At 41.9% G+C, this 26,652-nt stretch overlaps 2 protein-coding genes across 6 annotated transcripts in view; both read left to right on the top strand.

Annotated features, from left to right (window-relative positions):
* CABIN1 (calcineurin binding protein 1) overlaps window positions 1–26,652 on the top strand; it is a 145,279-nt gene that overhangs the window by 39,111 nt on the left and 79,516 nt on the right. For all 5 annotated transcript variants that reach the window (XM_079151857.1, XM_079151854.1, XM_079151856.1 and 2 more), the window contains 10 exons: window positions 401–537; window positions 1,347–1,564; window positions 2,890–2,968; window positions 3,687–3,874; window positions 4,682–4,834; window positions 8,446–8,640; window positions 12,548–12,790; window positions 14,014–14,170; window positions 18,583–18,698; window positions 25,910–26,071. In XM_079151857.1, the coding sequence (XP_079007983.1) occupies window positions 401–537; window positions 1,347–1,564; window positions 2,890–2,968; window positions 3,687–3,874; window positions 4,682–4,834; window positions 8,446–8,640; window positions 12,548–12,790; window positions 14,014–14,170; window positions 18,583–18,698; window positions 25,910–26,071 (1,648 nt within the window). The remainder of the gene's footprint in view (window positions 1–400; window positions 538–1,346; window positions 1,565–2,889; window positions 2,969–3,686; window positions 3,875–4,681; window positions 4,835–8,445; window positions 8,641–12,547; window positions 12,791–14,013; window positions 14,171–18,582; window positions 18,699–25,909; window positions 26,072–26,652) is intronic.
* LOC306667917 (protein DBF4 homolog A-like) lies at window positions 5,630–7,262 on the top strand. The gene has a single exon (XM_079150821.1). It carries the CDS (start codon window positions 5,652–5,654, stop codon window positions 7,083–7,085), a length of 1,434 nt encoding a protein of 477 aa, XP_079006947.1. The 5' UTR covers window positions 5,630–5,651; the 3' UTR covers window positions 7,086–7,262.

Raw genomic sequence — 26,652 nt, 5'->3', positions numbered from 1 at the left:
AATGATTCTGTTCTCTAAGACTAGACCCTTGTGAACCTCTGTCCCAAGCACTTTGTTGTGGATGGTCTCTATCTAGGTTAATTGTGTTTGTGCTTTTTGTCTGTTTCTCCTATTAGAAGGTAAATTTCCTGCAGGCAGGCTATATTCTGGCACCTAGTACCATGCCTGGAACTTGGCTGATATATAGCAATCATCTGTTGATGGAGTTATATGAATGAGTGAGGCTAGACACCAGCTCACAAAGTCTTGGAAAGAGGTAGAACCACCTGGAGGCTTGGGCTCTGGACCTTGCTGCCCAGCTATTTTAGTCTACTTCACCCTGTCTCTTAATCGGAAAAACTCAGATGCTTGTGTCAGAATGGGTGGTGTGACTTTTGTGACTTTGGCATATTCCATGCAGGTTAAGAAAGCTGGACCCCGAGGAGGAAGATGATCCCTTTAATAACTATGAAGTTCAATCAGAAACCAAACTGGAAAGCTTCTCAAGCATGGGGCCTCATCGACTGTCCTTTGACTCAGCCACATTCATGGAATCTGGTAGGAATTAGCAATGTGGTCAAACACCGTTGGAAATTCTTCCTCACATTATCCTATAACCTGTCTATGTTTTATTCTGGGAGAATGGTTCTGGGATGTTTTTTAACCTTTGGTCAAAGAGATGCCTAGATTTGTTTGGGCCTAAGCGGCCTACTGGTAGGTCTACTGAAATGTCCAGGCTTATACTTGCTGTGCCCCCTGAAAGCTGTGTGCTCCCTGAAGGCTGAATTCAGAGGCTTGGTTTTGCAAGTTGAATCTATATGACCACAACTGTTGAATGTGTATTATGTGCCAGACACTGCAATATTGTATGTGCGTGTTCTCATTCAGTATACAGAGCAGCACTTGGAAGTCAGCCCTTTTTCGGGGGGGCAGGGCATGGGAATTGAACTCAGGGGCACTCAGCCACTGAGCCACATCCCCAGCCCTATTTTGTATTTTATTTAGGGTCTCACTGAGTTACTTAGCACCTTGCTTTTGCTGAGACTGGCTTTGAACTTGCAATCTTCTTGCCTCAGCCTCTCGAGCTGCTGGGATTACAGGCATGGGCCACCACACCTGGCTGGAAGTCAGCCCTTTTGATGCCCACCTTAGACATGGTGATTATGAGAGGCTTACTCACCACTGATGAGGGCTGGAGCCAGCCACTGAACCCCAGCAGCCTGACCTCAGCACTGTAACTTGATACCATGTTTACCTGAATTGAGGGGTGGAGGGAGGGTACAGGTACTCCTCTTTTAAAGAGAGTAGGAGACTGAATGTAGGAGGTCCCCTTCATCCAGATCAGGTTGTTCTCTTTCCCTGGGTAGAGAAGCAGGATGTACATGAGTTCCTGCTGGAGAACCTGACCAATGGGGGCATTCTGGAGTTGATGATGCGCTACCTGAAGGGCATGGGCCACAAGTTCCTGCTGAGATGGCCACCAGGTCTGGCAGAGGTTGTGCTCAGCGTCTACCACAGCTGGAGGAGGCACAGCACCAGCCTGCCCAACCCACTGCTGAGAGACTGCAGCAACAAGCACATCAAGGTCAGGGGCCTCTCTAGGGCCAGCATCAGGGTGGGACTAGGGGACAGAGACAGGGATCTTCTATGGGTACAGTGCTGATATGATTAGCCCACTTGTTGCATCTACTTGCGGGTCGGAAGCCTAGGCCACTCCAAAGTTTGAAGTAGGAAGTCACAGGACCAACATGGTTTGTGTCCAGAAAGGCCCTAGTGACTAAGTAGAGGATAAACTGAGGTAAGAGTGGGTTCAGGGAGCCAGTGGGAGACTGTTGCCTGTTGAGCAGTGTTGGTGACTGATACCAATGGTGGCAGTGGAATTGGTATTTTGAAGGTAGAACTGACAGGATAAATTGAACATAGATGTGAGAGAATGTGAGTCATAGTGAGGGCTTCTAGTGTCATTTACTGAGACAAGTGGGTTAACTGGGTGAGGCTGGAGGACCTTGAACACACAAGCATTTGTCTGTTCAAGATGTGAAGGACTAGCTAATTTTTTTTAACTGGTGGAAAAACAGAAGTGCAGAGGCTAAGTAGGGATCTTAGGGAAGTGGTGGAGCCTCCAGCAGTTGAGTACTGAGCCTTGTTCAGCCTTGTCTGCTAACTGCACTCTGCACCCAAGGCTCCTCCACTAGTTGCCTCCCAGAACTCAAGGGAACACAGGATACTTGGGCCTCCTTCTCCAATTAGTTATCAGTTATCAATGTGGGAGCATGGGGAGCTATTAGGGCCTGCCCATGTGATCTTTCTGGTTGAGGATCAAGTTGGAGGAGCAGGTGGGTCAGCACTTCCTTGCTGGGCAAACCCCACTGTGACACCTCAGGGACTCTCTCCTGGTAGCTTTTGTGCACCAGGCCTTGCTTTTGTGCACCAGGCCTTACTTCTGCTGGGAATAGTGTGGAGCAGCAAGAGCCAAGGCTTTGGTCCCCAGGTTAACCAAGTTAATTATTTCTCAGCTGTGCCTGCTGGCAGGTGCCTCCTTGTCACTGAGTTTCAACTTCCCTGAGTGCCCGGGGAATGATGCATTGACCTCCCAGGGAACTTTTAAGACTTGAGTGGATGCAATGTCTGGCCTGACATGTGGCAGGTGACATGGCTGCCTCTTCTGCTGAATGGTCCCTCAGGACTCTGATCGCTGGTCTTTTGTCGTTTCCAAGTCTTACCCCAATGTAGATTCATGTGCCTTTTTTACGTCTTAGCAAGTAACCACTAATTATCACTTAGGAAATGGAAAGTACAAAGAAAAATTGTTTTTACCCAAGGTAAATTTTAGTTTAGTTTCCTCCCTACCCCCATACTTAGGTGAATCTTTGAGACTTTGTTCCTGACTTTTCTGTGCCTTTCTTTCAGGATATGATGCTAATGTCTCTTTCCTGCATGGAGCTCCAACTGGACCAGTGGCTATTGACTAAAGGCAGAAGCTCTGCAGGTAAGAGATATCTATGTTCTGTCATGGGGTGATTTTCTGAACTCTCAGCAGGCTGGAGGAAGCCGAAGTGGAGGACTGAGTCATGAAATTCATACTTACATTCACAGTGGGCACATTTTCTAGATTGGCTTGTCAAGGTCCCAGACAAGTTCCAGGATCCCAGAGAAATCTCCCTGACTTCAAGGAGTAGTTAGCAGCAGCTGAGCTCTGAGAGGGAGCCATCTGTCTGCCTTAGCTGTTACTTGGGATTAAATGAAGCAGGGTCTCAGTTTTGAAGTGACTTCTCAGTGCTGTATGTTTCCCCAATAATTTTCCCAAGTGATATGGATCATTCTGACTTTTAAATTACCAATTGAACTGGGCACAGTGGTGCATGCATATAATTCCAGCTACTTCACAGGATGAGGCAGGAGTCTTACAAATTTGAGTTGTCCAGCCTGGACAACTTAGCAAGATTCTTTCTCAAAATTCAAAAATTTGGGGATGTAGCTCAGTGGTAGAGCACTTGATCAGAATGTGTAAGGCCCAGGGTTCAGTCCCCATTACCACAGAAATACATAAATAAATAAGCAAACTTCCACCTGGTAAAATGCAGAGAGACTCAGAGCACCCATAGAGATTGAGAGCAGATGTGGTGAAGGCTGAGGATGACCTCTGGAGAACAGAAGGGCATTCTCATACTGCATATGAATGTGACTTTCTGGCCTGATGATTTCAGTGTCTCCTCGTAACTGCCCTGCTGGTATGGTGAATGGCAGATTTGGGCCTGACTTCCCAGGAACCCATTGCCTGGGTGACCTCCTACAGTTATCATTTGCCTCATCCCAGCGTGACCTGTTTGAGGATGAATGGTTGGAGTTTGTGGTTCGTGTTTACTGGCTGAAGGCTCGTTTCTTGGCACTGCAGGTTGGTTCTCTGGTCAGCTGCTATGCGAGTGTATGTATGTATGCATAGTACCTACCTAGGCACTGGGTTTGACATGAAGAAATGGGACATGGTTGGAAATTTTCAGCTTGTCTGAAATCCAAGCATGGCCACTAGTCTGTAAAGTACTTCGGCATAACCACAGAACTCTGGGAGGGCACTCCTATGCCTCATTGACCCCTACTCAAGATTGCCTTGGTGTTGACCCTTATGTTTTCCTGACAAAGCTTGAGCAAGTACATGAATAGAAACAGTGCTTTCTAGAAGGGAAATATCCACCTATTTTGTGAGAGTTCTGAGAAGGCCAGGGTGGGTTGGCTGTTACCTAGTACCCAGTACTGGGTGGTACATGGTGCACCATAGTAGAACAAGCCAAAGATTACTAGGGTCACAACAGCAGTAGTTCATTTTGAGGGAAATAACATTGTTTAACGTGAAGAGTGTCACTTTCCTAATTAGGGCAGCCCTAGGTTCTAATCCTGGCTCTGCCAGATACCTAGCCTTGCTTAAGTGTTATCGGTGTCCTCACTTGCAATGTGGGCTTTACTGATACTTCCCCTCTTAGAGTTGTGCTATGGATCATTTGTTCTTTCACTCATTTAGCAAATATTTGTTGAGCCCCAACTGTGTGCCAGACCCTTTTATGGGAGTAGAGTAGTAATTAGATTAAAACCCTGCCCTCAGGGTACCCGTCATCCATTGAGATTAGGAATGTAAAGAACCTGGCACAGCACAGACATTTCCATGCCTTTTGCCCCTGTTTCTTGATTTTATTTTCCTTCTGACTAGGGAGACATGGAGCAGGCTCTGGAGAATTATGACATCTGCACAGAAATGCTCCAGAGTTCCATTGCCATCCAAGCAAAGGCAGGGACTGAGCAAAGAGACATTGTCATCCGACTGCCCAACCTCCACAATGACTCCATCGTTTCCCTGGAGGAGGTGAGTAGGAGTTTCTAATGGTGTTTTCTTGGTCAAAAACTTATTCTGGGCGTTTTCAAATCTTCAACCGCCGTAGCCCACTCGTTTGTGCTTTTTCCCCTTCCTCCTCCGCGCCCTGGAGCCACAGCCGGATCCGGCCCCGGAAGGCCCGCGAACCCGGCACCTTTACTGCGTGGAGGCCTTGGCGGACGGAAGGAAAGAGGTGGCCGTCCTGTCAACCCGGCGGGAGAAGCCTTGTTTTCGCGGCAGCCTGGCGCCGCACCCGGTCCGGACCCAGTATGTAGGTGCCGGGTGGCTGCCATGAACTCCGGAGCCATGAGGATCCACAGCAAAGGACATTTCCAGGGCGGAATCCAAGTAAAAAATGAAAAGAATAGACCGTCTTTGAAATCTCTGAAAACTGATAATAGAACAGAAAAATCCAAATATAAGCCACTTTGGGGAAAAGTGTTTTACCTTGACCTACCTTCTGTCACCATATCTGAAAAACTGCAAAAGGACATAAAGGACCTGGGAGGGCGAGTTGAAGAATTTCTCAGCAAAGATATCAGTTATCTCATTTCAAATAAAAAGGAGGCAAAATTTGCACAAACATTGGGTCGAATTTTTCCTGTACCAAGTCCAGAATCTGCGTATACTGCAGAAACCACTTCACCTCATCCCAGCCATGATGGAAGTTCGTTTAAGTCTCCAGACACAGTTTGTTTAAGTAGAGGAAAATTACTAGTTGAGAAAGCTATCAAGGATCATGATTTTATTCCTTCAAATAGTATATTATCAAATGCCTTATCATGGGGAGTAAAAATTCTTCATATTGATGGGGAAAAGAGTTGGTATTGGAACACAAAAAACAAGAACAGGAAGACTCAAAAAGCCTTTTGTAAAGGTAGAAGATGTGAGCCAACTTTATAGGCCATTTTATCTTCAAATGACCAATATGCCTTTTATAAACTATTCAATTCAGAAGCCCTGCAGTCCATATGATGTACATAAGCCATCTAGCATTCAAAAGCAAACTCAAGTTAAACTAAGAATTCAAACGGATGTCGATAAATATGGTGGACCCCCAGTCCAACTCCAGTTGAAAGAGAAGAAGAAAAAAGGATATTGTGAATGTTGCTTACAGAAATATGAAGATCTCGAAACACACCCTCTTAGTGAGCAACACAGAAATTTTGCACAGAGTAACCAGTATCAAGTTGTTGATGATATTGTATCTAAGTTAGTTTTTGATTTTGTGGAATATGAAAGAGACACACCTAAAAAGAAAAGAATAAAATACAGCGTTGGATCCCTTTCTCCTGTTTCTGCAAATGTCCTGAAAAAGACTGAGCCAAAAGAAAAGCTTGAATTACAACATATTTCTCAGACAGACTTCAGGGAAAATAGTGTACAGGTGATCAAGCAGAATTTCCTGTATGAAGAAACCCAGGAACCTGAACATAAACTTGTGTTTACTTCAGAATCTATCCCTTGCCCATCAAAAGAATTGAGAGGACTTAATGAGAAAATGATTGGTGAATGTTCTATGTTGAGTGCAGCTGAGAATGACATACGGCAGAATTTTATACAGTTACCTCCACATAAAAATAAGCAGGAATGCATTCTTGACATTTCTGAACATAAATTAATTATAAATGAAAATAACTTAGAAGAACTAAGGGTAGATCACTGTCCATGTAAACTACAGACATCTATACAAGTTCCTTATTTCAATACAGATAATAGTGCATTGCAACCAAAACAAAAGTCAGATACTGCACTTTTTCCAGCAAAAGACCTAAAGGAAAAGGACCTTTATTCAGTATTTGGTGATGCTTCTGGCCTGATAACAATAAATTCAAAAGAACACCTAACAATAAAGGCAAAAACATCATATAGTCCTCCTGAAGAACTCAATGGATGTGACATCAAGAATATGGATAATTTGCCATCTAGTAAAATCCATCGGAAAGTGAGAATATTATTAGGACGAAATAAAAAAGAAAATCTGGAACCAAATGCTGAATTAGATGAGAAAAGAACTGAATTTCTTACTACACAAGAAGAAAACAGAACTTGTAGTTCACCAGTACAATCTCTACTAGACTTATTTCAGACAAGTGAAGAGAAATCAGAGTTTTTGGGTTTCACTAGCTACACTGAAAATAGTGGTGTATGCAATGTTTTAGATATTTGGGAAGAGGAAAGTTCAAATAGCGTGTTAACATTTTTCTCTTCCCCTTCAACTTCTACATTTACTGGCTTTTAGTCTTTTAAAATGTATACTTTTTATAAAGTGATAAGGATCATATTCTTGAAATTTTTATAACTATAATTCTTAGGACTTTTTTGCCAACTTTGTTTACAGAGCCAAATGTAAATATTAATAAAGATGATGTTTGTGATTTTTTACAAAATTGAGTACCTGTTATAAAAAATTATAAAATAAATTTGACTCATTTAAAAAAAAAAAAAAAACAAAACTTATTCTGAGTTGGCCCAGTTAGACCAGGCCTGACTTGTCCCTGAGGAGGAAAAGAATCACCTGTATCCTAAGCAGGACTCCTGAAGAGGGGTCAGGAGACCCCCAATAAAGGTAACTGGCACAAAAGGGTCCCACAGGCTTCCCTGATGTCACACTCCACACATGAAAAGCTTGTCCAGTGACAGATATAGAAGTTTCTGCTAGCATAATTTAGAAGTGATTATTGTTCATCTCCCCTGACTATGTATGGTGGCAATTCTAGCAGAACTAGAGGGAAATGTCAGCTGATGAAGACCAGTATTGATCTGGCCATGAGGGTGGAATAGCGGTGCCTGGCACACATGCTAGACTCCATTTAGATGGCATTCTTCTCTTTGTGCAACCTTAGTCCTGTTGTAGTTCCACATCTGTGATGTGTCTACCTTGTCTGAAAGTAACCTATAAACTCAAGGTTTATTTCAGGGCAAGTCCAGGTACAGTGCCCTCCTGCCTATGTGCTGAAACTGCCTCAGGCCCTATGAGGAAAAGGTTCTGTGGATCAGTTATGAGTGCCTAATCTCTCTAGGTCTGTAGCCTGACACTGTGGTTCTGAAAGTCTGGTTTGCTGAAATGTGACCTCAAGGCTCTTTTTTTTGGTACCAGGGATTGAACCCGGGGGTGTTTAACCACTGAGCCACATCCCCAGACCCTTTTTTATTTAGAGATAGGGTCTCACTAAGTTGCTTAGGGCCTCACTAAGGGGCTGAGGCTGGCTTTGAACTCACAATCCTCCTGCCTCCGCCTCCCAGGCTGCTGGGATTACAGGCATGCACCACAGTGCCTGGCCACAAGGCTGTCTTGACTATTATGGTAGATGCTGTTCTGGAACCCCTCTGCTTCTTTGGTGATTTTGTGGATTGGGTGTGTTTGTTTATTAAAGAACTGAATGACTTGACCTTAATATAAATACTTTAAAAAGTGCATATATTTATGTGAACACTGATATATTAAGTGAAAGTCTAATATTTTTTGGCCTGGAGTTTGGGGGTAGGGGTCAATGTCTAATTTTATCCTTCTCATCTGATGGGATAAATGCAAACACTGACCAGATTCTTGGAGGGCATGAAGGGTTTGCCATCAGACAGCATCTCTGGACCTTTTTCAGATTGATAAGAACCTGAAGTCACTGGAACGGTGCCAGTCCCTGGAGGAGATTCAGCGACTTTATGAGGCAGGTGACTACAAGGCTGTTGTTCATCTGCTCCGCCCCACTCTGTGCACCAGTGGGTTTGACCGGGCCAAACACCTAGAATTTATGACTTCCATTCCTGAGAGGCCAGCCCAGTTGCTTCTGCTACAGGTTTGTGCTCCCTGTCTGTGTCACTCACCTTTGCTTGTATATGTGTTTGTTCTCTGGAGGCTCTGAGGTGGACCTTGAGAACACATACTTAGAAAAGTGGGAGTCCAAACCATCAAACCTGGCTTTATGAAGATGTTAGTCAGAAGATTTGTTCAAGACTAAGGGAAACATTAGAATCTAGCAATGCAGGTTTTAGAGTTCATTGTGGCTTAAGGTGAACCCCAAACTTGACTCTGAACTTTTTGCATGGCAGAGGAGGAAAGAAGTGTCAGGATGTCATCCTTCCATCCATTCATTTGTTCATCATCTCTGCTTTTGTTGCTTTTTAACTAATGAGTAGATATAAAATTGATAAAATACCTGTACAGTGTAAAGATTCAAGATAAAATAAAGATCCATGTACAACTGTATAGTTGAAGAAAAAGAATACCAACATCTTGTTCAAAGCTGCACATGCCCTCTGGGCTCCCTTCCTGCCTATGTTCTTTAGGAAGTAAACCATTATGGAACCCATCAGGGAACCAGCAATTGCTAGGCCCTGGAGAGTTAATTACTCAACTCTTTGAGCCTCAGTTCCTCATCACTCAGGTGAGGGTGGCCAGTTTTCTTACCTCAGGCATGCTGTGAGGATTATGCAAGTCAACCTGTGTTAGAACAGGGCCTGGCACATAGCAAGTACTATGAAGGTGCCCCTGTCATCATTGCCACCAACCTCTGTGCCTAACTAGACAGAGAGACAAACATGGGCAATAGTAATGTATTTGACAGCATTGACTGGTCTGGAATCCTGGTCCTTTATGGTTTATACCACTAATCATATTGTATATGTTATGTTATTGGGTTCTTACCTCTTAGTTTAGAAAGAGAACACAACTATGGGCAACAATCAAGCACCACAGCACTGGTTTTGGGAGAAAAGAGTTGGTTTTGGAAGGGAGAACAGGAGATGGGGAGGCAGGCTCCAGACCCTGGCTAAGGAGGTCAGGCAGGATCAAGCTGAGATCAGGAGATGAGATGTATCTGACCTAGGTTATAATAGCAGGCCAGGCTATTGGGTAACTCAGCATGGCAGTGTGTGGGAGGGACAGTGGGGTGTTACCCCAGAATGGCTTTGGGGAAAAGAGGTCAGCCCTGTCTCTGTCTCTGTAGGATGTCCCCAGTGTTCATATGTCTTACTACTGTGGTCATTGTAATCACCTACTGAATGTGGCAGGAAGCTCCATTGATGGGGGGGAGTCAGTGTTTAAATGGACACTGAATAGTATTAATGGCTGTACCTTAGGACTGTGCCACATGCTGTGGAAGCTCCTGATTTTTGTGAGTAAGAGATTTCTGATCATTGCTATTTCCTATTGAGAGAGTGTTTTCTTATCAATTGGAGTACTTTTTTGTTTGGTTGTTTTTTTACAGTATTGGGGATTGAACCCACATGCTAGGCAAGGGCTCTATCACTGAGCTACACTCCTAACCCTGGAGTGCTTATCTATGTATCTAATCTATCTACCTGATATTGATTTTTTTCCATTATATCTTGCAAATATTTTTTGCCAGTGTGTTGTTTGCTTGTAAATTGTGCTTTTGTTTTTTGTTTGTTTCTACATATAAAAGCTTTATATGTAGAAACATATAAAGTTTGAATTTTTATGTGGCCAAATCTTTTGATGTTCTCAAATGTTTGTGATTTTGTTCATTGTGGGTTTTGTTTATTTTGCTTAAACAGGCTTTCCCAGTCAGGAAAAAAAAAAATACTCATCTATTTGTTTCACATACATGGCTTGAATTCCTACAGGGTGCCTGGCACTAGACAAGAGGCAGGCAGGTTTTTATTTTTTTGTTTTTCTGTATTTAATTTTTAGTTGTATGTGACACAATACTTGTGTTTTATTTATTTTATTTTTGTGGTGCTGAGGATTAAACCCAGTGCCCCACACATGGAAGGCAAGTGCTCTACCACTGAACCCCAATCCCAGCCCAAGGCAGGCAGTTTTGAGGGCAGGCAGGAGATATACCACTAGAGATAAAAAATGTATTTTACCCTGTTTTCTTCTAGCAGTGTTCATCTTTTATGTTTTGTGTTTAACTTGCTTCCTTTGACTTCTCTGGAGTTGGGGGTTGAATTTGGAACCCTCCCCCATAAGTGTATGAGGGTTGTCTCCTAATTTAGGCAAGTTGCTTTTTTTTGTCCCTCAGTATAATTTTGTTGTTTTGAGTTGATTGCTAGATCTCAGAATTTGGGGTTGCTATTTTGAGAAGGAACTTTTGTTGGGCATTATACTTCCTAGCTGTACTGCTTGTTTATAGGAACCCTATTGACTTTTGCCTGTTTATTTTGAATCCAACCATGTACTGGGTTATCATTATTTCTGATTGTTTTCTACTCATTTTATTTGGGTACAGTTGTTTTGCTCACAGTCAGTGGTAATTTGTGTTCTACATTAGTTGGCACTTAATTTTTAAAATGTATTTTTTAGTTGTTGATGGACCTTTATTTATTTACTTATATGTGGTGCTGAGAATTGAACCCAGGGCCTCACACATGCTAAGCAAGCATTCTACCATTGAACTACAACCCTAGCCCCTGTTGGCACTTATTCTTAAGCTTTTTACTTCTTTCTGGCCTTGAGGCCCGGGGATTGTATCATAGTAGGGCACTACTAATGGATTTTTGTCTTGTCCCTAACTTTCACCACAGTATGACTGCAGTTTAAGGCCAGAAGTCTTTATCTGCCCCTTTTATGCTCAATGATTTGATCAGAAGGAGTCAGCTCAGGTTTTGGACCCTATAGCTGCACTTCATAGGTGCCTCCTGCACTCTCCTCCTGCTTAAGGGAGCAGACTTTCCATAAAGAAACACAGGTTCGGTTTTTCTAGCAATTAGGGCTGTTTGGGGAGGTTTTGATGTATGTTCAGACATTGCAGCACATTCCAAAGACGGTTTGGATATTTCTGCTCTCACACCTATCATTGTTACTTCAGAGAGTGGTGACTACGTGTGTTGAGGCAGGAAGGAACCACTGCTGGGCCTGGGCTGTGGGGAGGTCAGATCCCAATGGGGCACTAGCACTTCCTGCTGGTCCAACAAGCAGCTTGCCAGATCTGTGAATTCAAAACAGGCTATATTTCCCTATGTACCAGCCAGTGATGAAAGAACCTAAGATTCCCAGCGGTTTAAATAGGTTGTATTCTAGGGCCCAGGGGTCGGCTAGATAGGGGAAGAGCTTTGCAAAAAGTGATGACTCCCAGAGAGATTTTAAAATAGAAGTAACATCTCCATGTGGTATCCTGAGAGCTCTTCTATGTGCACATAAGCTCATTCATTGAATACTCGTGGTACCTCCAAGGGGGTGATGCAGGGCTGAGGCTGAAAAGGACTCAGCACCTTGGCCCCACCTGATCACAGGGGAAGGGGGGCCTCATAGAACAATGACTTCAGCACTGTCTGACCAGTTGTCCCTGCTATGGTCTCAGCTCAGACCCTTCTCTGCTGAAACAGTTCCTCTCCAGCAGTCTGCCTTTCTTCTGCTGAGCCCCCTCCAGAGCTCTGGCACTGAAGGGACATGGTGCCTTAGGGGACAGCTGATGGAGGTGTTTGAATCCCTCCATTTCATATTGACCAATTGCCAACTATGTGGCCTCATTTCCAGGATCCCACCTTTATAAATGGGGAAGATGAGTCACAGAGGTGAAGTGCCTTTCTGAAAGCCCCCTGACTTGTGGCAGCCATGCTAGTATTGCACATAGGTCACTGTCGGCTCTCTTAGATGCCTGAAGGCTGTAGGACATATACTGCAGTGAGGGTTTTGCACTGCCCCTCATCTCTTTACCTCAGCTCTTCCCACCTCAGGTTTGAGACCATCGTGTGCTGAGCTTATAGTATACCTTTCATCTCCCTTCTTCTTGTGCTTAGGACTCCTTGCTCCGGCTGAAGGACCACCAGCAGTGTTTTGAATGCTCTGATGTGGCTCTTAATGAGGCTGTCCAACAGATGGTGAACTCAAGTGAGGCTGCAGCCAAGGAGGAGTGGGTGGCCACAGTAACCCAGCTGCTGCTGGGCATTGAGCAGGCACTCTCTGCAGAAGGCAGTGGCAGCATCCTGAAGGAATCATCCTCCACCACTGGCCTTGTCCGGCTCACTAACAACCTCATCCAGGTAACCTCTATTTTCTTCTTTCCCTTTCCTGCCCCAGAAAGTGTGTCAATCCGATGACTCCATTTTCAGTAGTTCACTGGCTTTTACTGTGAGTTAAAGACCCCAAAGAGTATGAATTGGCCTCACTGGCAGACACTTTGGGGATCTGAGAGGGTGTGCAAACTCCCTGGGTCTGGTTGGGTTCTGGGAATTAGAGACAATATACTTGGCAGGATGGGGTTTTCCCAGACCACCAGTCCCAGAGAAGAGGAAACAGGTTTAGAACAGGGCCTAGTCTGCTTGCACTGAGCCAAAAGCAGAGTGGTGATGAGAGCCTAAGCCTCCTGACTTCCTATCAGGACTCTCTACCACGATGCTGCTATGGCACTTCTTCCTGAAAGGTAATCACAGCACCCCATATCATCCAGGCAGGGTTTGAGCAAGGAACTTTCCTCTGCCCCACCCTTGACTCGCTCCTCGACTTCCACTCAGGCCATCTGCAAGTCCTGCCAAACACACATACTTTGCATCTCTTCCTTTTGTTTCTTCCCTTCATCTTCCTTGTTCTATCATAGTCCAGGCCACTGTCACCTCATATATGAACTATGACAGCACAACCCTATGGTCTTTCTGTTCTTTCTACCCTTCCAGCCCAGCTATCACCCTACCAACAGAGGCCTCTTTCCAAAACTGAAACATGAATGTATTTCTCTCCTTGCTAAAAACCCTTCACATTCCCTCTGGGTGGTGCGCTGCCCAAGGTGCACCAATACTATCTCTCTCTGTCCTCTTCTATTTCCTTGGCTGCAACCATTCTGGCCACCCTTGGGTCTCCTGTCTGTATGCCTGCTCTCCCTGGGTACTGGGCATAGCCACTCACCTGGAAACTTCTTTCAAGGGTTCACCTCTGCCTGCCCCACCCCTCCTCTGCAACTCCCTGTTGCTGCATTTGCTCTCATTAGCACTCAGGTAGTTTGTCCATAGCTTTCTTCCCCCAGGCCATTAGTTCACTATGCCACATTGAGTAATTGCACATAGCATGAGGGAGAATGCTGTGACTTCATCACTGGGTACTATGAGATTTTGTCTGATGACATACTGGGGTGCTACTAGGAACACTGACCTAGTAGGGGTGGGCAGGCTGCATGCCCCAGATCTCCTAGTGGGCACTGCAATGGTACTCATTTCAGGAGGGTGGGGGGCAGAACTGGCCATACTCTAATAACCCTAGTACCCCCTGCCAGGTCATCGACTGCAGTATGGCTGTGCAGGAAGAGCCCAAGGAGCCCCATGTCTCCTCAGTGCTACCCTGGATCATCCTGCACAGGATCATCTGGCAGGAGGAGGATACCTTCCGTTCCCTCTGCCACCAGCAGCAGCTTCAGAACCCAGTAGAGGAAGGTGCGCAGGCAACAGGTTTGATGGGAATGGGCCTTGACCCATGGTGTCCTTGCCCCTGACCTCTGCCTTAGGGTCCCAAGGCCCTACCAAGGTACTCTAAGTTGGCTTGGGTTTCGGTGTGACAGGATTTCTTATGCCTCTTAGAGGCAGAAGCTTCCCTGTTTCTTTCCTCAGAAAGTTCACTGTGCAGTGATGATGGGAAGCATGGATATATGGTGTGTTGCTTGTCTGGTGCATGTGGCAGCATAGAGGGAATGAGAGCAAGGCCAGAACTTTAAGGAGTACTTTGAAGTGTCTCATACTTGTAGCTCCTTTAATCCCATTGCAGCCCCAGAATGAGAAGCCTAGAGCAGTGTGGAGCAAGCACAGGTTCCACATCCCAGCTGTCATTTCTTGGCTGTGTGACTTTTGGCAATTAACATAACCTCAACTTCTATTTTCTCTTATCCATACTGGGAATAATGGCATCTACCTCAGGGGGTTGTTCCAAGAACAGACTGATTAAAGCCGTGAAGCACCATAGCAGATCAGTATCTAGCATGTAGTAGATGCTGAGTAGTCATGAATTGAGAACCCGAAGAAGACAAGCTAGGACCCTTGATGGAGATGGCACTTGAGCTGTGGTCAATATGGGTAGAAAATGTTCTGAATTAAAGAAACTACATCAAAACATCTAGTTGACACTTAAAAAGTAATCATTGCTATAATCCTATCAAGTTTTTTTTTTTACATTTTTTTTTCTTTCTTGAATTTACTGTCAGCCTTGGCTTATATATATATCTATTTTTAAGTGTATATAATACACATATTTATGTATTTATTAACTAACTTAAATAAGTTTATTGGGAAATTTTTCCTCAGTAATTTGTAAAATAAGAAATGTGGAAAGACATCCCTATTCCACCTGACCAGAGAGAAAACCAGAGTTAATTTGTAATTTGTCTCCTTCTACTCACTGTCTCTATAATTTTGTTTACTCCTCAGATATTTTTCAGTTTCTCAATACATGTAAGGCCTCTGAATAAGACTCCACTGGCCTTGACAGGTTTGTGGTAGGGGGAGAAAGGTGAGCTTTCTGACTGTTAGACCAGTGAGATTGGTGAGGTGCCTGAGGCTGCCTTAGGTAGGCTGGGAGGTGAAGCTGAGAACTGGTAGAAAATCTGGATCAGAAGATGCTGGGAGGTGGAGCCATGGTGGGCAGTGACTCAGAAGGCATGGGGTGTGTGGGTTGTACATGAGAGAGGGCAGATTGCAAAGGACTTTTAGACTTTGTTTTGTAAAGCTATTCCCGTTTTTTGCTCCATTATCTTGTCTTCATAATACTGATCACAGGTGCATCCTCTCCTGAGCTCCTCCCCCTGCGAGTAGGAAGACTGCAGTACTTCTTTCTTATAGGCCATACTGTAGGGAACACTTCATGTGTACCCTCAGTTGATTTTTTTAACATAAATTTCTGGGAAGTTTTTTAGTACCTTATTATTTTCCCAATAAAATTTTAGTAGTGAAAAATAAAAGATTTATAACTCTAAACGTTTATTATTTTTCTAAAGATAATACAAGAAAACTTCCATATTGAGATTTTCCCTTTCCCTCAAAATTAATTATGCAAACAAAAAATAGTCTTTAAAAAATCCACCAGGAAGTAAACAAGGAAAGAGGACGAGTCACATGCCTTCAACTTTGAAAAGTATGCCAAAGAAAGAGATAAAAATTCTGGTGGACTGACAGCACACACATGGCTCTGTTATCTCTGCCCCAATTTAGGTAAACTGAGGGAAGATGATAAGTTGATCAAGTTCGGGGAAATATTCATTTCTCTAATTTGTTCAGAGTGTACTGATGGAGAAGCCCTTCCATATTGCCCTGGCCCTTAGCAGACTAAGTTGAAGGAAGGAGCTTAGAAATAAAACATACTTCTGAATGTGTGGCAAGAAGGACTAGTTAGGCCATTGTCATACACTAAACTCTTAGCAGGAGTAGGGGTGGTCTGAGATGTAGAGTTGGTCCACATATTGATCTCTCAAAGCAGACACTGTAATAAGGTTTATTAAAGATTCGTATGTGCAAAAAGTAGGGCAGGAGGAAGCAGAATTGGGTGGAGGGAGAAGTGAAATTGTGATGCAGGCCTGACAGAGCCTTGGCCAACCTGGCAGGGAGCTCTGGATTAATAGTTGCCCATCAGAGCTGTCCCACCTAAACTGAGGTAGCCAGGCCTTTATACTTCCATTGTACTTAATCATTGAATGTGACTACACATTCAATGAAAAGCATGTAACTTCAGGTAAAGTGAGTTTCTAGCTCTAGCAGACCCTGAAGGAACTGAACAGTGTCTACCTCTGTAGACATAGAAGGAGAATTAAAATTGTAGCTTTAAGGAAAAGCTTCAGCTAATTCACCCATGATACATTAGAACTCTTAGGTAAGTCTGGAGGAATTGCCCAGGCTGACCTTAAGCAGAACAGAAAGAAATGACATGGTAAGTATGCTAACATATTGTAACCCACCCCCCACTAAGGGCTGGGGGAACAAAAAGAAAAGAGTGACTGTAGTCTACAAAAAAACCCAATGAACTCAGCCTGGCAGAAAATGTACTCCAGAAAAGAGAGATAGAATCTCTGTAAATGGTTTGCCCAAGAAAATAATTTATTAAAATATTTGAGCTGATTAACAATGAAATGAAAAGGGAAATTGCAGAAATAAGGGAAAACTCTGCAAACCAGATCTTACTATTATAAACTCCTAAACCCAAAACGGCAAGGAACAGAATGAATATGACAAAAATGAACAAGTAGATGCAATGAAGAACTCAAAAGTATTGGAGGGAAGATGATAAAGGTGGTGGACAGGGATTGGGTCCATGTAAGGACAAATAGTGTCCCCAGTGGAAAAACATAGAGACAGGAGAAGCAACCCCCCTAATGTCAAATATAAGATAATATCTGTGAATGTAGTAAAAATTTAATCTTCAGATTCCAAGTGTACAGTAGATAGGAGAAATTAATATATGTCAATCCATATCAAATACATCCTGGTTAATCATCTACTGAAAGAGTAAAATAAATTAAGTTTCTAAGCTGAACAAATAATTATTGTCTTCATGGGATAAAAAATGAGACTCATTTTAGATTTCTCTATAGCATCAGTCAGTGCAGTCGGGATGATGTATATGTCTGTCCAGTTCCCCGGAAAAGAAAGTATGACCTGAGATATCTAGCCCAGTTATTTGTAATTATAGAGCACCCAGTCCATTTAAAATTGGAGTTGAGAGAAAGCAACTGAGCTAAGTATGGTTGTAGAAAAAAATGGAAATGTTATAAACCTAGAATTGCTACAGAAAATGTATGCAATAAAACTGAAAGGTAGGGAGACAGAAGGAAGCGTTATAAAACCAATCACTGATCTTATATAACAATCATTCGATGTCTTTGTAAATGGAAATGGTAAGACTCTCAAAGGATTGGAGTGGCTCACAGAGCACAATAACTTCTGTCATCCCAGTGACTCTGGAGGCTGAGGCAGGAGGATCACAAGTCAGAGGAAAGCTCTGGCAATTAAGCAAGACCCTGTCTCAAAAACAAACAAACAAACAAACAAAAAATCCAGTGAGGTAGGTCAGTGGTAGAGCATTCCTGGATTCAGTGCCCAGGGCAAAAAAAAAGACTTGCTTGAATTTAATGATGACCTGACTTTTTTTTTCAAACCAGTGCTTATACTTTTTGATGGTGCTGACCAAAAATAAAAAGTACCAAGCAAATTTCAGGAAAGAAACTTATTTCTCCTGGGCATAATGCCTTCTGATATTTTCTATTTTGATATGGTCTCTCTTAATCCCCTCTAAAAGTGCTAGTTATAAGCCACTAATAGATTATGACCTAGAGATTAAAAAATACTGAGGTTCTTTAAAGGAACTAATAATAATTCTAGTGGTGATCAAATGTTTAACTGAAATTCAGGGTTTTTTTTCCCCCTTCAGTTTTCCTTTTTCTTCTGTAATATTCAGGCATGTCTAAAGATAAGAAGTTTTAGGAAAAGGTACTGTGAGTTCCATTATTATAAATTATTTGTCCCTCTCTTTCAAAATGCCTCACAGATATACATACAGATATTTTGAGTGATGGTCGCCACATGTCAACATTGGTTCAGCCTTGGAGGCTAGTATTTTAGTGGATGAAGCATTCCTTCCTTATACTTTCCTGTATGATTTGAATTTCTTTTTGATACACATGTATCGTTTTAGTAAAACCAGTCAAATCATTCTTATTTAAAAACAGGAAAAGAAGGAAAGAAAGAAAAATTCTGCAGGCACTTTGGTAAAGACAAAAAGGCCCCAAAGAAGAGATAGCCTTGAATGCTGCCTGCAATTCCTTGAATGTTCCTGCTAACTCTGCCTCTATTGGTCCGGTCTTCTTTAGGAATGTCAGAGACACCCATGCTCCCCTCTTCCCTTATGCTGCTCAACACAGCCCATGAGTACTTGGGAAGAAGGTCCTGGTGCTGCAATTCGGATGGGGCTCTGCTACGATTCTATGTGAGTGGTTTTCCCAGGCCATGGGCTGTTAATACTGGGCTGGGATGGGGCAGAGGGTGCAAAGAGGCTCTCTTGAGCTTGTTTGGCCTTTCCCCTGCAGGAGGGCCCACTGTGCTTCTTTGACTGTACTTTGTGTGTGTGTGTGTGACTACTGAGACTTGCCAGAAAACTTGAACGTGGTTCCTATGTTAGTCAGCTTTCCATTACTGTGACAAAATACCTGAACTAATCAACTTATAAGGAGGAAATATTTATTTTGGCTCATGATTTCAGAGGTTTCAGTCCCTACCACTTGGTCCCATTACTTTTGGTTCTTCGGCAAGGCCGTACATCACAGCAAGAGCATGCAACAGAGGAAACCTGTTCATGGTAGCTGAAAAGCAGTAAGAAAGACAGGAAGAATCTGGGGTCCTGAAATCCCCATTAAGAGCATGCCCCCAGTAGCATTTACTTCCACTAGGCCTTGATTTCTGAAGGTTCCACTACCTTCTAATAGTGCTATGGGCAGGGCTAGCCTTCAATCATGGGCCTTTAGGTGACATTCAAGATTTAAACTATGGGGCTAGGGATGTGACTTAGGGGTAAAGTGCTTCCCTCAAAAACATGAGGCTCTGGGTTCAATCCCCAGCACCAGAAAAAAAAGAATTTTAAATCCAAACTGTAACAGTTCCCTTGTACACCTGAGGCTTAGGGAACTCTAGACATGGTCTTGAAAAGCAGGTGAATTTAGTTCCACTAGTTACTGCTGTGTCTGTTACTAGTTGGACACAAAGATAGGCCATAATAATAATTTTAGGAGTAGTCACTGCATTCACCACCACCAACTTCTTTTGAGTCTTGTTTGCCAAGCACCACTCATTATGTCAGGTCGTAATTGCTCGATCAATAGCTATTACATTTATTCAGTCAGTAACTCTTTAGCGAGCCTACATAAGCAGACTTTCTTGAACTTGCCAACTGTGATTTATTGTTAATAACTGTCTGGGCTTACTGGGGATAAGCAGCATAAACCCTGTTCCCAAAACTTTCTGTTGAATGGGAGGCCAAGCTACAGAGCACCAGGTATTCTGAATTTACCAAGGGAGAGGCATCCAATCCAGCCTATAATATCTCTTAATAAAGTTTTATAAGGACATAGCCACATCTGCTCATTTACAAATTAATTATGGCTGCTTTTGCAGTACAGTGGCAGAGTCAAGTATTTGTCACATCTTTATAGCCCACAAAGCCTGAAATATTTACTATCTGGTCCTTTAAAAAGTTTACCATACGCTGTTCTATACCTTTTCTTCAGCACGCTTTATAGCTGTAGCCTCCCTTCCTAGTATCTTCCTCCTCTGCCCTATACTTTCCCCATAGCTCATTACCTGGTAGTATGCTATATAATTTACTTATTTATTATGTTCATGTGTGTCTTTTCCACTGAAATGTAGCTTGTGAAAAAGTAGGGAATTCTGTTAATTTGGTTCTCTTCTGGATCCAAGTGCCTAGTACAGTGCCTGGCACAGAGTAGGTTCTTAATGAATATGTCCAGAGCTCATGTATGTGTAGGGCCTGACACTTGGAAAAGCATCATGCTGAGGATGTGGAGACTTGGTGAGGAGACCCTGTGGCCCAGGGCCTTGGAGTTGCTTAATGTCTGAGGCAGGTCCCAGCCCCAGCTCCAGATGACTGAGTGTCTGCCCTACTCTGTGAGCTCCAAGGGCCCTGTGTGCTCACCCTAGAGTAGCTCTATGCTCCAGGACCATTTGGGGAAGACTGATGCCAGGTGGAGTTGTTTTGCTAGCCAGGAATTTGTCCCCTTCTTTCTTCCCTCTGCATTGCAGAGTGCAGGGACATTGCTTCCATAAGGTCACCTTCTCATGCAAATTGGAAGAGTGAATTAGCCTTTTGTAGGCTGGCCTTGGGTGCTGGTAGAGAAGAAGAGGCTAAAGGGGCCAGCAGGTGGTCCTATTCCCAATTTTACTCAGTCTCTGTCTTTTTTGGCAGAATATGAATGTAGCTGCCAGTATCTGCCAGTTGAATTTGAGAGAGTAGAAGTGATATGAGCACACTTGTGTTTTGTTTATAGTTCCTCATTTTTCTGCCCAGGGTCCACTTGAGATTCCTGTGACTTCCCACACTCAATCCCATGCCTTCTGCCTGCCACTCTCTCTCTCTTAGGTCCCACACGACTGGCTGATCCTTCTTTTCTGAGCAGCCTTCCCTGGTTCCTCCATTCTCTGTTGCCCCTACAGCTGGATACCTTACTATTTGTTTCTGTGTTGCATACCCCTCCCCAACTAGATTGCATCTCTTAGTCCAGGATCTTTTCTGTCTTGCTGTCTGAAGCATCCCTAGGGGTCTGAGCAGTGCCTGATGTAGACTTCTTGTCCAGGTTATATTTTTCCAGTGAATGAATAAAATAGACACTTATTCATTTGTCCAGAAGTGCTACCTGAGCACTCATCCTGGGTGCTGTGGAGGTTATCTCAGATTCATGGTCTGTAGGTAAAAGACTGTCTTGAGAGTGCTTTAGGGGTCAACATCAGAGAGATCGTTTGTGTGGATTATTTTCTCTTATTAGAGTAGAAATAGTCTGAAATTCTTTTGGATCCCATCTTTTCTTGAGTTAGCTGTCCCCCCCACTCCCACCAGTACTTGGAATTGAACCCAGGGGTATTCTACCACTGAACTACATTCCCAGCCCTGTTTAATTTTTTATTTTGAAACAGAGCCTTGATCAGTTGCCCAGGCTGGCCTTGAACTTGTTATTCTCCTCCTTCAGCCTCCTGAATCTGAAATTACAGGTGTGCACCACCATGCCGAGCTAGAGTTAACATTTCTTATCCTATGTTCTGTTTGGGTTGAGGAATTCTTTTTTTTTTTTTTTTTTTTTTTAATATTTTTATTCATTGTACACAAATGGAGTATAACTATCATCTCTCCGGTGGGTTGAGGAATTCTCACACATTCATTCACGCTCAGTTCAGATAACCCCTCTCGTGTAGAGCCTTTACTACTTTCTGGGATGTTCCCTTTTATACTATGTCCCACATACCACCACTCAGATTGTATGCATATTAATAATCTACTGTATTTGCTGCAAACTTGTCTTTTAATGAAAATAGGAAGTAATAGGAGGGGTAGCATTTATTCATTTCCCTCTCTTGCTCACTTTATTAAAGTTGGTGTATATCTTTTTGTCCAGGTTTTTATGCTTAATTATTACATATCTGCATATCACTGAACAACATATAGTTACACGATTTTTAAAATTTTAAGCACAAAATATATGCTCTTGCAGCTTGCTTTTATTCATTTCAGTACAAAGATAGCTCCACATTGATACAAATCAGTAGTTTATTCATTTTAATAAGTAGTGTTGGGTTATTCATTTCATTTGCTTTATAGGATCATATATTGTGTTGATCATATGAATTATTTTTAACTTTTTAGTATGGAAATTTCCAAACAATAAAATAGAAGTAATAGTATAGAGTTCTCTGAGATGCTGAGCACTGAAAAGTAATTATTAATTCATAATGCATTGCCATTCCCCCACCTACTCCCATCCCTCATTGTTTTAAAGCAAATCCTAGACTTTGTATCATTTTGACTATAAATAGATTACCATTCTCTTAATGATGGTGTTATGGCATTACTCTGATGGCATTATTTATCCATTTTGGAGGTTAACATCCACCTAGTTGTTTTGTGTACTTTTGAGAATTTCTCTAGTGCGATTCCTATAAAAAGAATGACTAAGCCAGGCGTGGTAGCCTGTAATCCCAGCTGCTGAGGCAGGAGGATCATGAGTTCAAAGCTAGCCTCAGCAACTCAGCAAGGCCCTAAGCAGCTCAACAAGACAAGACGCTGTCTCTAAATAAAGAATAAAAAAGGGCTGGGGATGTGGCTCAGTATTAAAGCGCCCGGTTTCAAAGAATGACTAGATCACAGAATGTGCACATTGTCATTTTTAAAAACTACATTTTTAAGTTGTTCTCCAAAATAATTGAATTAATTTTATAATCTTGACAGAAGAATGAGAATTCCCACACATCTTTGTCAGCCCTAGACTTAAAACATTGATGCCTATTTTAGAAGTATGAAATGATATTTCATTGTTCTTTAAATATTCTTTGTAATAATTTGTGATGACTGAGTTTTACTTTATTTTTTATGTTATTTGACCCTTTGGTTTTTTCTTTTGGAAGTTGCCTGTTTGATAATTTGCCCATTCTCCTGTTGGATTGTTTTTCTTTTTCTTATTGGTTTATAGAGTTCTTTGTATACTTTGATTTCCAGTCTTTTTACTGTTTTTACTTTATACACTTTATGTGTGTGTGTGTGTGTGTGTGTGTTCTATTTTTATTCAATTTTATATAACATGTTTTAACTTTTTATGGTGTTTGTTTTAGAGAATTTTGACGTTTTAATGTCATATTCATCAATTCTTTGTGGTTTGTGCAATTTGTTTTGTTACTTTAAGAAATCATTCTCTCCTACAAAATTAAATTCTCTGTGTTGTTCTTAAAGTTCACTCTTGTTTTTCATGTGATCTTCATTTCCTCTAGATTTTATTTTTGTTTATGAGGTAAGATAGGAACCCAGCTTTACATTCCATACAGAAGGCCAGTTGATTTGTACCATTTATTAAAGTGTGTTCTGTTGCACTGATTTATAAGTTACTTTCATCTTTTGTCCATAAGTGTGAGAGATCACACTTATGGGCTCTGTTCTTTTTATTGTTGGAAGTGGTTTATCTGTTCCTGTGCCAATATCATATTATATTTGAGAGAGCTTGATACCTGATAGGATTAATCTCCTTAGCTATCTCTTCATCACATTCTTTTGGCTATTCTTGAGCCTTTCCTCTTCCATAAAATTCTAAAATCAGTTTTAAAATTTTGTGAAATTGTCCCTCCCTGGAATTTTTATTGGAATGGCATTAATCTCACAGATTAATTTGGGAGAGAACTGCCCAAATTGATTCTTTCCAGTCATGAACACAGTATATTTCTCCATTTATTTTGGTCTTTTTCCTCCATACAATTCCTATGTATATTTTGTTTGATTAATGACTATTTTTTGTTTGTTTGTTTGTTTGTTTGTTTGTTTTGGGGGGTTGTTTGTTTTGTACTTCCGAGGATCTTAACAGGGCTTTGCTTATGCTAGGCTAATAGTCTACCTCTGAGGACATCCCCAGTCCTAAGTATCTTTTTTTTTTTCTTTTTATTCCCATTGTAAGAGAGATTTAAAACTGAATTTTTCTATTTAGTTTTGCAAGCATATAAGAACAATTTTTTAAAATAAAAAAGTAAATTTCTTGGGCTGGAGATATAGCTCAGTTAGTAGAGTGCTTGCCTTCATGCACAGGGCCCTGGGTTCAATTCCCAACACCGCTAATATAAAATAAAAATAAATTTCTCTTGTGCATAGTTCCTTTGCTTATTTTCTTGAGCAATTCTAATAATTTGGGGGCCTCTTGAATTTTCTATATAGACAATTTTATTATCCATGAATAATTTTTTCCCCTTCCTGTTCAATCTTTGTAGTCATTCTTTGTTTTCCCCCCTTGTCTTAGCTTTTGGCCAGAGGTTAGCAGACTTTTTCCCATAAAGGGACAGAGTAAATCTTTCAGGATTTGTAGACCATAAGGTCTCTATTGTAGTTACTCAGGCTCTTGTTACAATGCAAAAGTAGCCACAGATAATATGTTAATTAGTGGGGAGGGGAGAATATGTTCCAATAAAATTTGTGAGCACTGGAATTTGAATTTCATATAATTTTTGTGTTACAATATAGTTTTCATCTTTTGATTGATTTCAGTCATTTAAAAATGCAACACATTCTTAACTCATACAAAAACAGACAGTGGCAGAATTTGACCTATGAGCAGGTTTCAGTCCATGGTCAGTTGACTTCGTTGCTTTGGAACTGAGATAAGTTAGAATATCATGGTGGAGAAAAGTTGCTCACTTCATGATGACTAGAAGCAGTGAGAGAATGCCTGCCCAAGGGTTTGGGGACAAGATATAGATCCCAAGGGCACGCCCTCGCCCCCAGGGACCCACCTCCTTGGGATGAAACCTTCAACACAGATCTAAACTAAAACTCTCTTTCTTTAGTGATTATAGATCCATTTAGATTTTTTTCCCTCAAGTCAGTTATATTTTCAGAATAGTGTCCACTTATTAATATAAAGCTGATCATGGTGTTTGCCTGTGACTTTAAAAACCGTTCTTTTCCTGAGGTCTATGTTAATCATTTCAAACTACAATCTATTAGTTCCTGGATCTATTTTTTTCCTTTGCTTTCTAGTTCATTAATTACCACTTTAGTATGATCTATTTGTGTTATGTTTCTATTTTCTTTGGAATACTCTTGTTTTTTTATTGAGTACAATAGTATTTCAGTATTCACTTCTCTAATATATGTATTGAAGACCATAAGTTTGCCTCTAATACATTTTTAGGTCATCCCAGAAATTTTGATATTTTGGTTACGATTTTTATGTAACTGTTTTCTGAGTTTATTGAATTATGTTTAAAGGATGTGGTCTGTATTATATCTAGTCTTTTAGTATTTCTCGAGTTCTATTTTTTGTCTAGTTTTGGCAAAAATCTCATAGTTGCTTGAAAAGAATGCCTATTTAGGATCTCATATCTATAGATACAACTTGTTTACTCTATTATTCACATTCTTTCTGATCCTCACTATTATTTTGTCTGAGGGAGGTTCCCTCAACCCTAATGAGATTTATGATCTTATACTTACTTGTTTTAAATATTGAACTCCATTATCTCCATTGGAACCTAAACTTCTTAAAAGCAGGACTGTGTTTCATTGCCTAGGAAAAGGCAGTGCTTAGTAAATATTCATTTAGCAAATGTACAGCTAAATAAATACATTTAGAAATTAACTGGGGTATAATATTTTCTTCTAGTGGTTGGTGGAAACTGGCTGAGTATGTGGAAAGAAGGCAGCTCAGCAAACCCAATGGGAAGAGGCTGCTACCAGAACTGGCCCAGAGTAACTCCATTGGGATAACAGTTCTTTCCAGGAGGCAGGTCTTTTTGGAATCAAGTCATGCAGGGGCCCAGCAAACATTGCCTCCTTAGCTTAAAAGAGTTTGGATCTCTCTGGGTTCCGTCTGTGACAGGATAACTGTGGCAGCAGGCTACTTTTTCAGGCCACTTTTTCAGGTTATCTCTTTCTACTCACCATAGGTGCGAGTTCTCCAAAAGGAACTTGCTGCCTCCACTTCTGAAGACACACACCCCTATAAGGAGGAACTGGAGACGGCCTTGGAGCAGTGTTTCTATTGCCTGTATAGCTTTCCCAGCAAGAAGAGCAAGGCCAGGTACCTAGAGGAGCACTCAGTCCAGCAGGTGAGTTTGCCACCATAGGCCTGAGAAGGAGGCAACTCTGATGAACAGTGGGGCTTCAGGGAAGCAGAAGCTCTTTTGAAGGATGTCAGTTTTGTTATACTTAGCTCCACAGTCCCAGTACAAGTTGCAACAAGAGGAGGCAAGAGGACCATATGATGTCTTTGATTAAAGAATAAAGTTTTTTCTTGCAAAAGAATGTAACTTCATAAATGTTGACAGATGATTTAAAAATGTAGTGTAACAGTTGTCTATTTGCAACTTGGATATGAATAATTCCTTGGAGGTTTCTCTCTCTCTCTCTCTCTCTCGCTCTCACTCTCTCTTTTTTTCTTTGTTTTGGTTTTCCAAGCACTGTTGTGTATATTAGCTTATGGCTACTCAATACTGTCTGTTATTCTCTAATCTCAGGAATTTTGTCCTCTCGAATATGAGTTCCTTAGAACAGGATCTCCACTCTGGTCCCTGCCTCTAAAACTATCCAGGCTCAGAGTCAGCACTCAGTTTCCATCAACCAAATGACTGAAGGAGCAGTTGTGATATAGAGAGGGTCGATGGCCTGTCCCCAGGTCCCCACTTATGAT

The sequence above is a fragment of the Sciurus vulgaris genome (assembly GCF_902686455.1).
Source record: "Sciurus vulgaris genome assembly, chromosome: 8".
In the NCBI taxonomy this organism is placed as follows: Eukaryota; Metazoa; Chordata; class Mammalia; order Rodentia; family Sciuridae; genus Sciurus; species Sciurus vulgaris.
Note: the sequence above shows the minus strand (reverse complement) of the source record. Positions and strands in the feature narration are given on the sequence as shown.

Coding starts and splice junctions, on each gene's coding strand:
- LOC306667917 (XM_079150821.1), top strand. CDS start 5,652: ATGGGGAAAAGAGTTGGTATTGGAACACAAAAAACAAGAACAGGAAGA.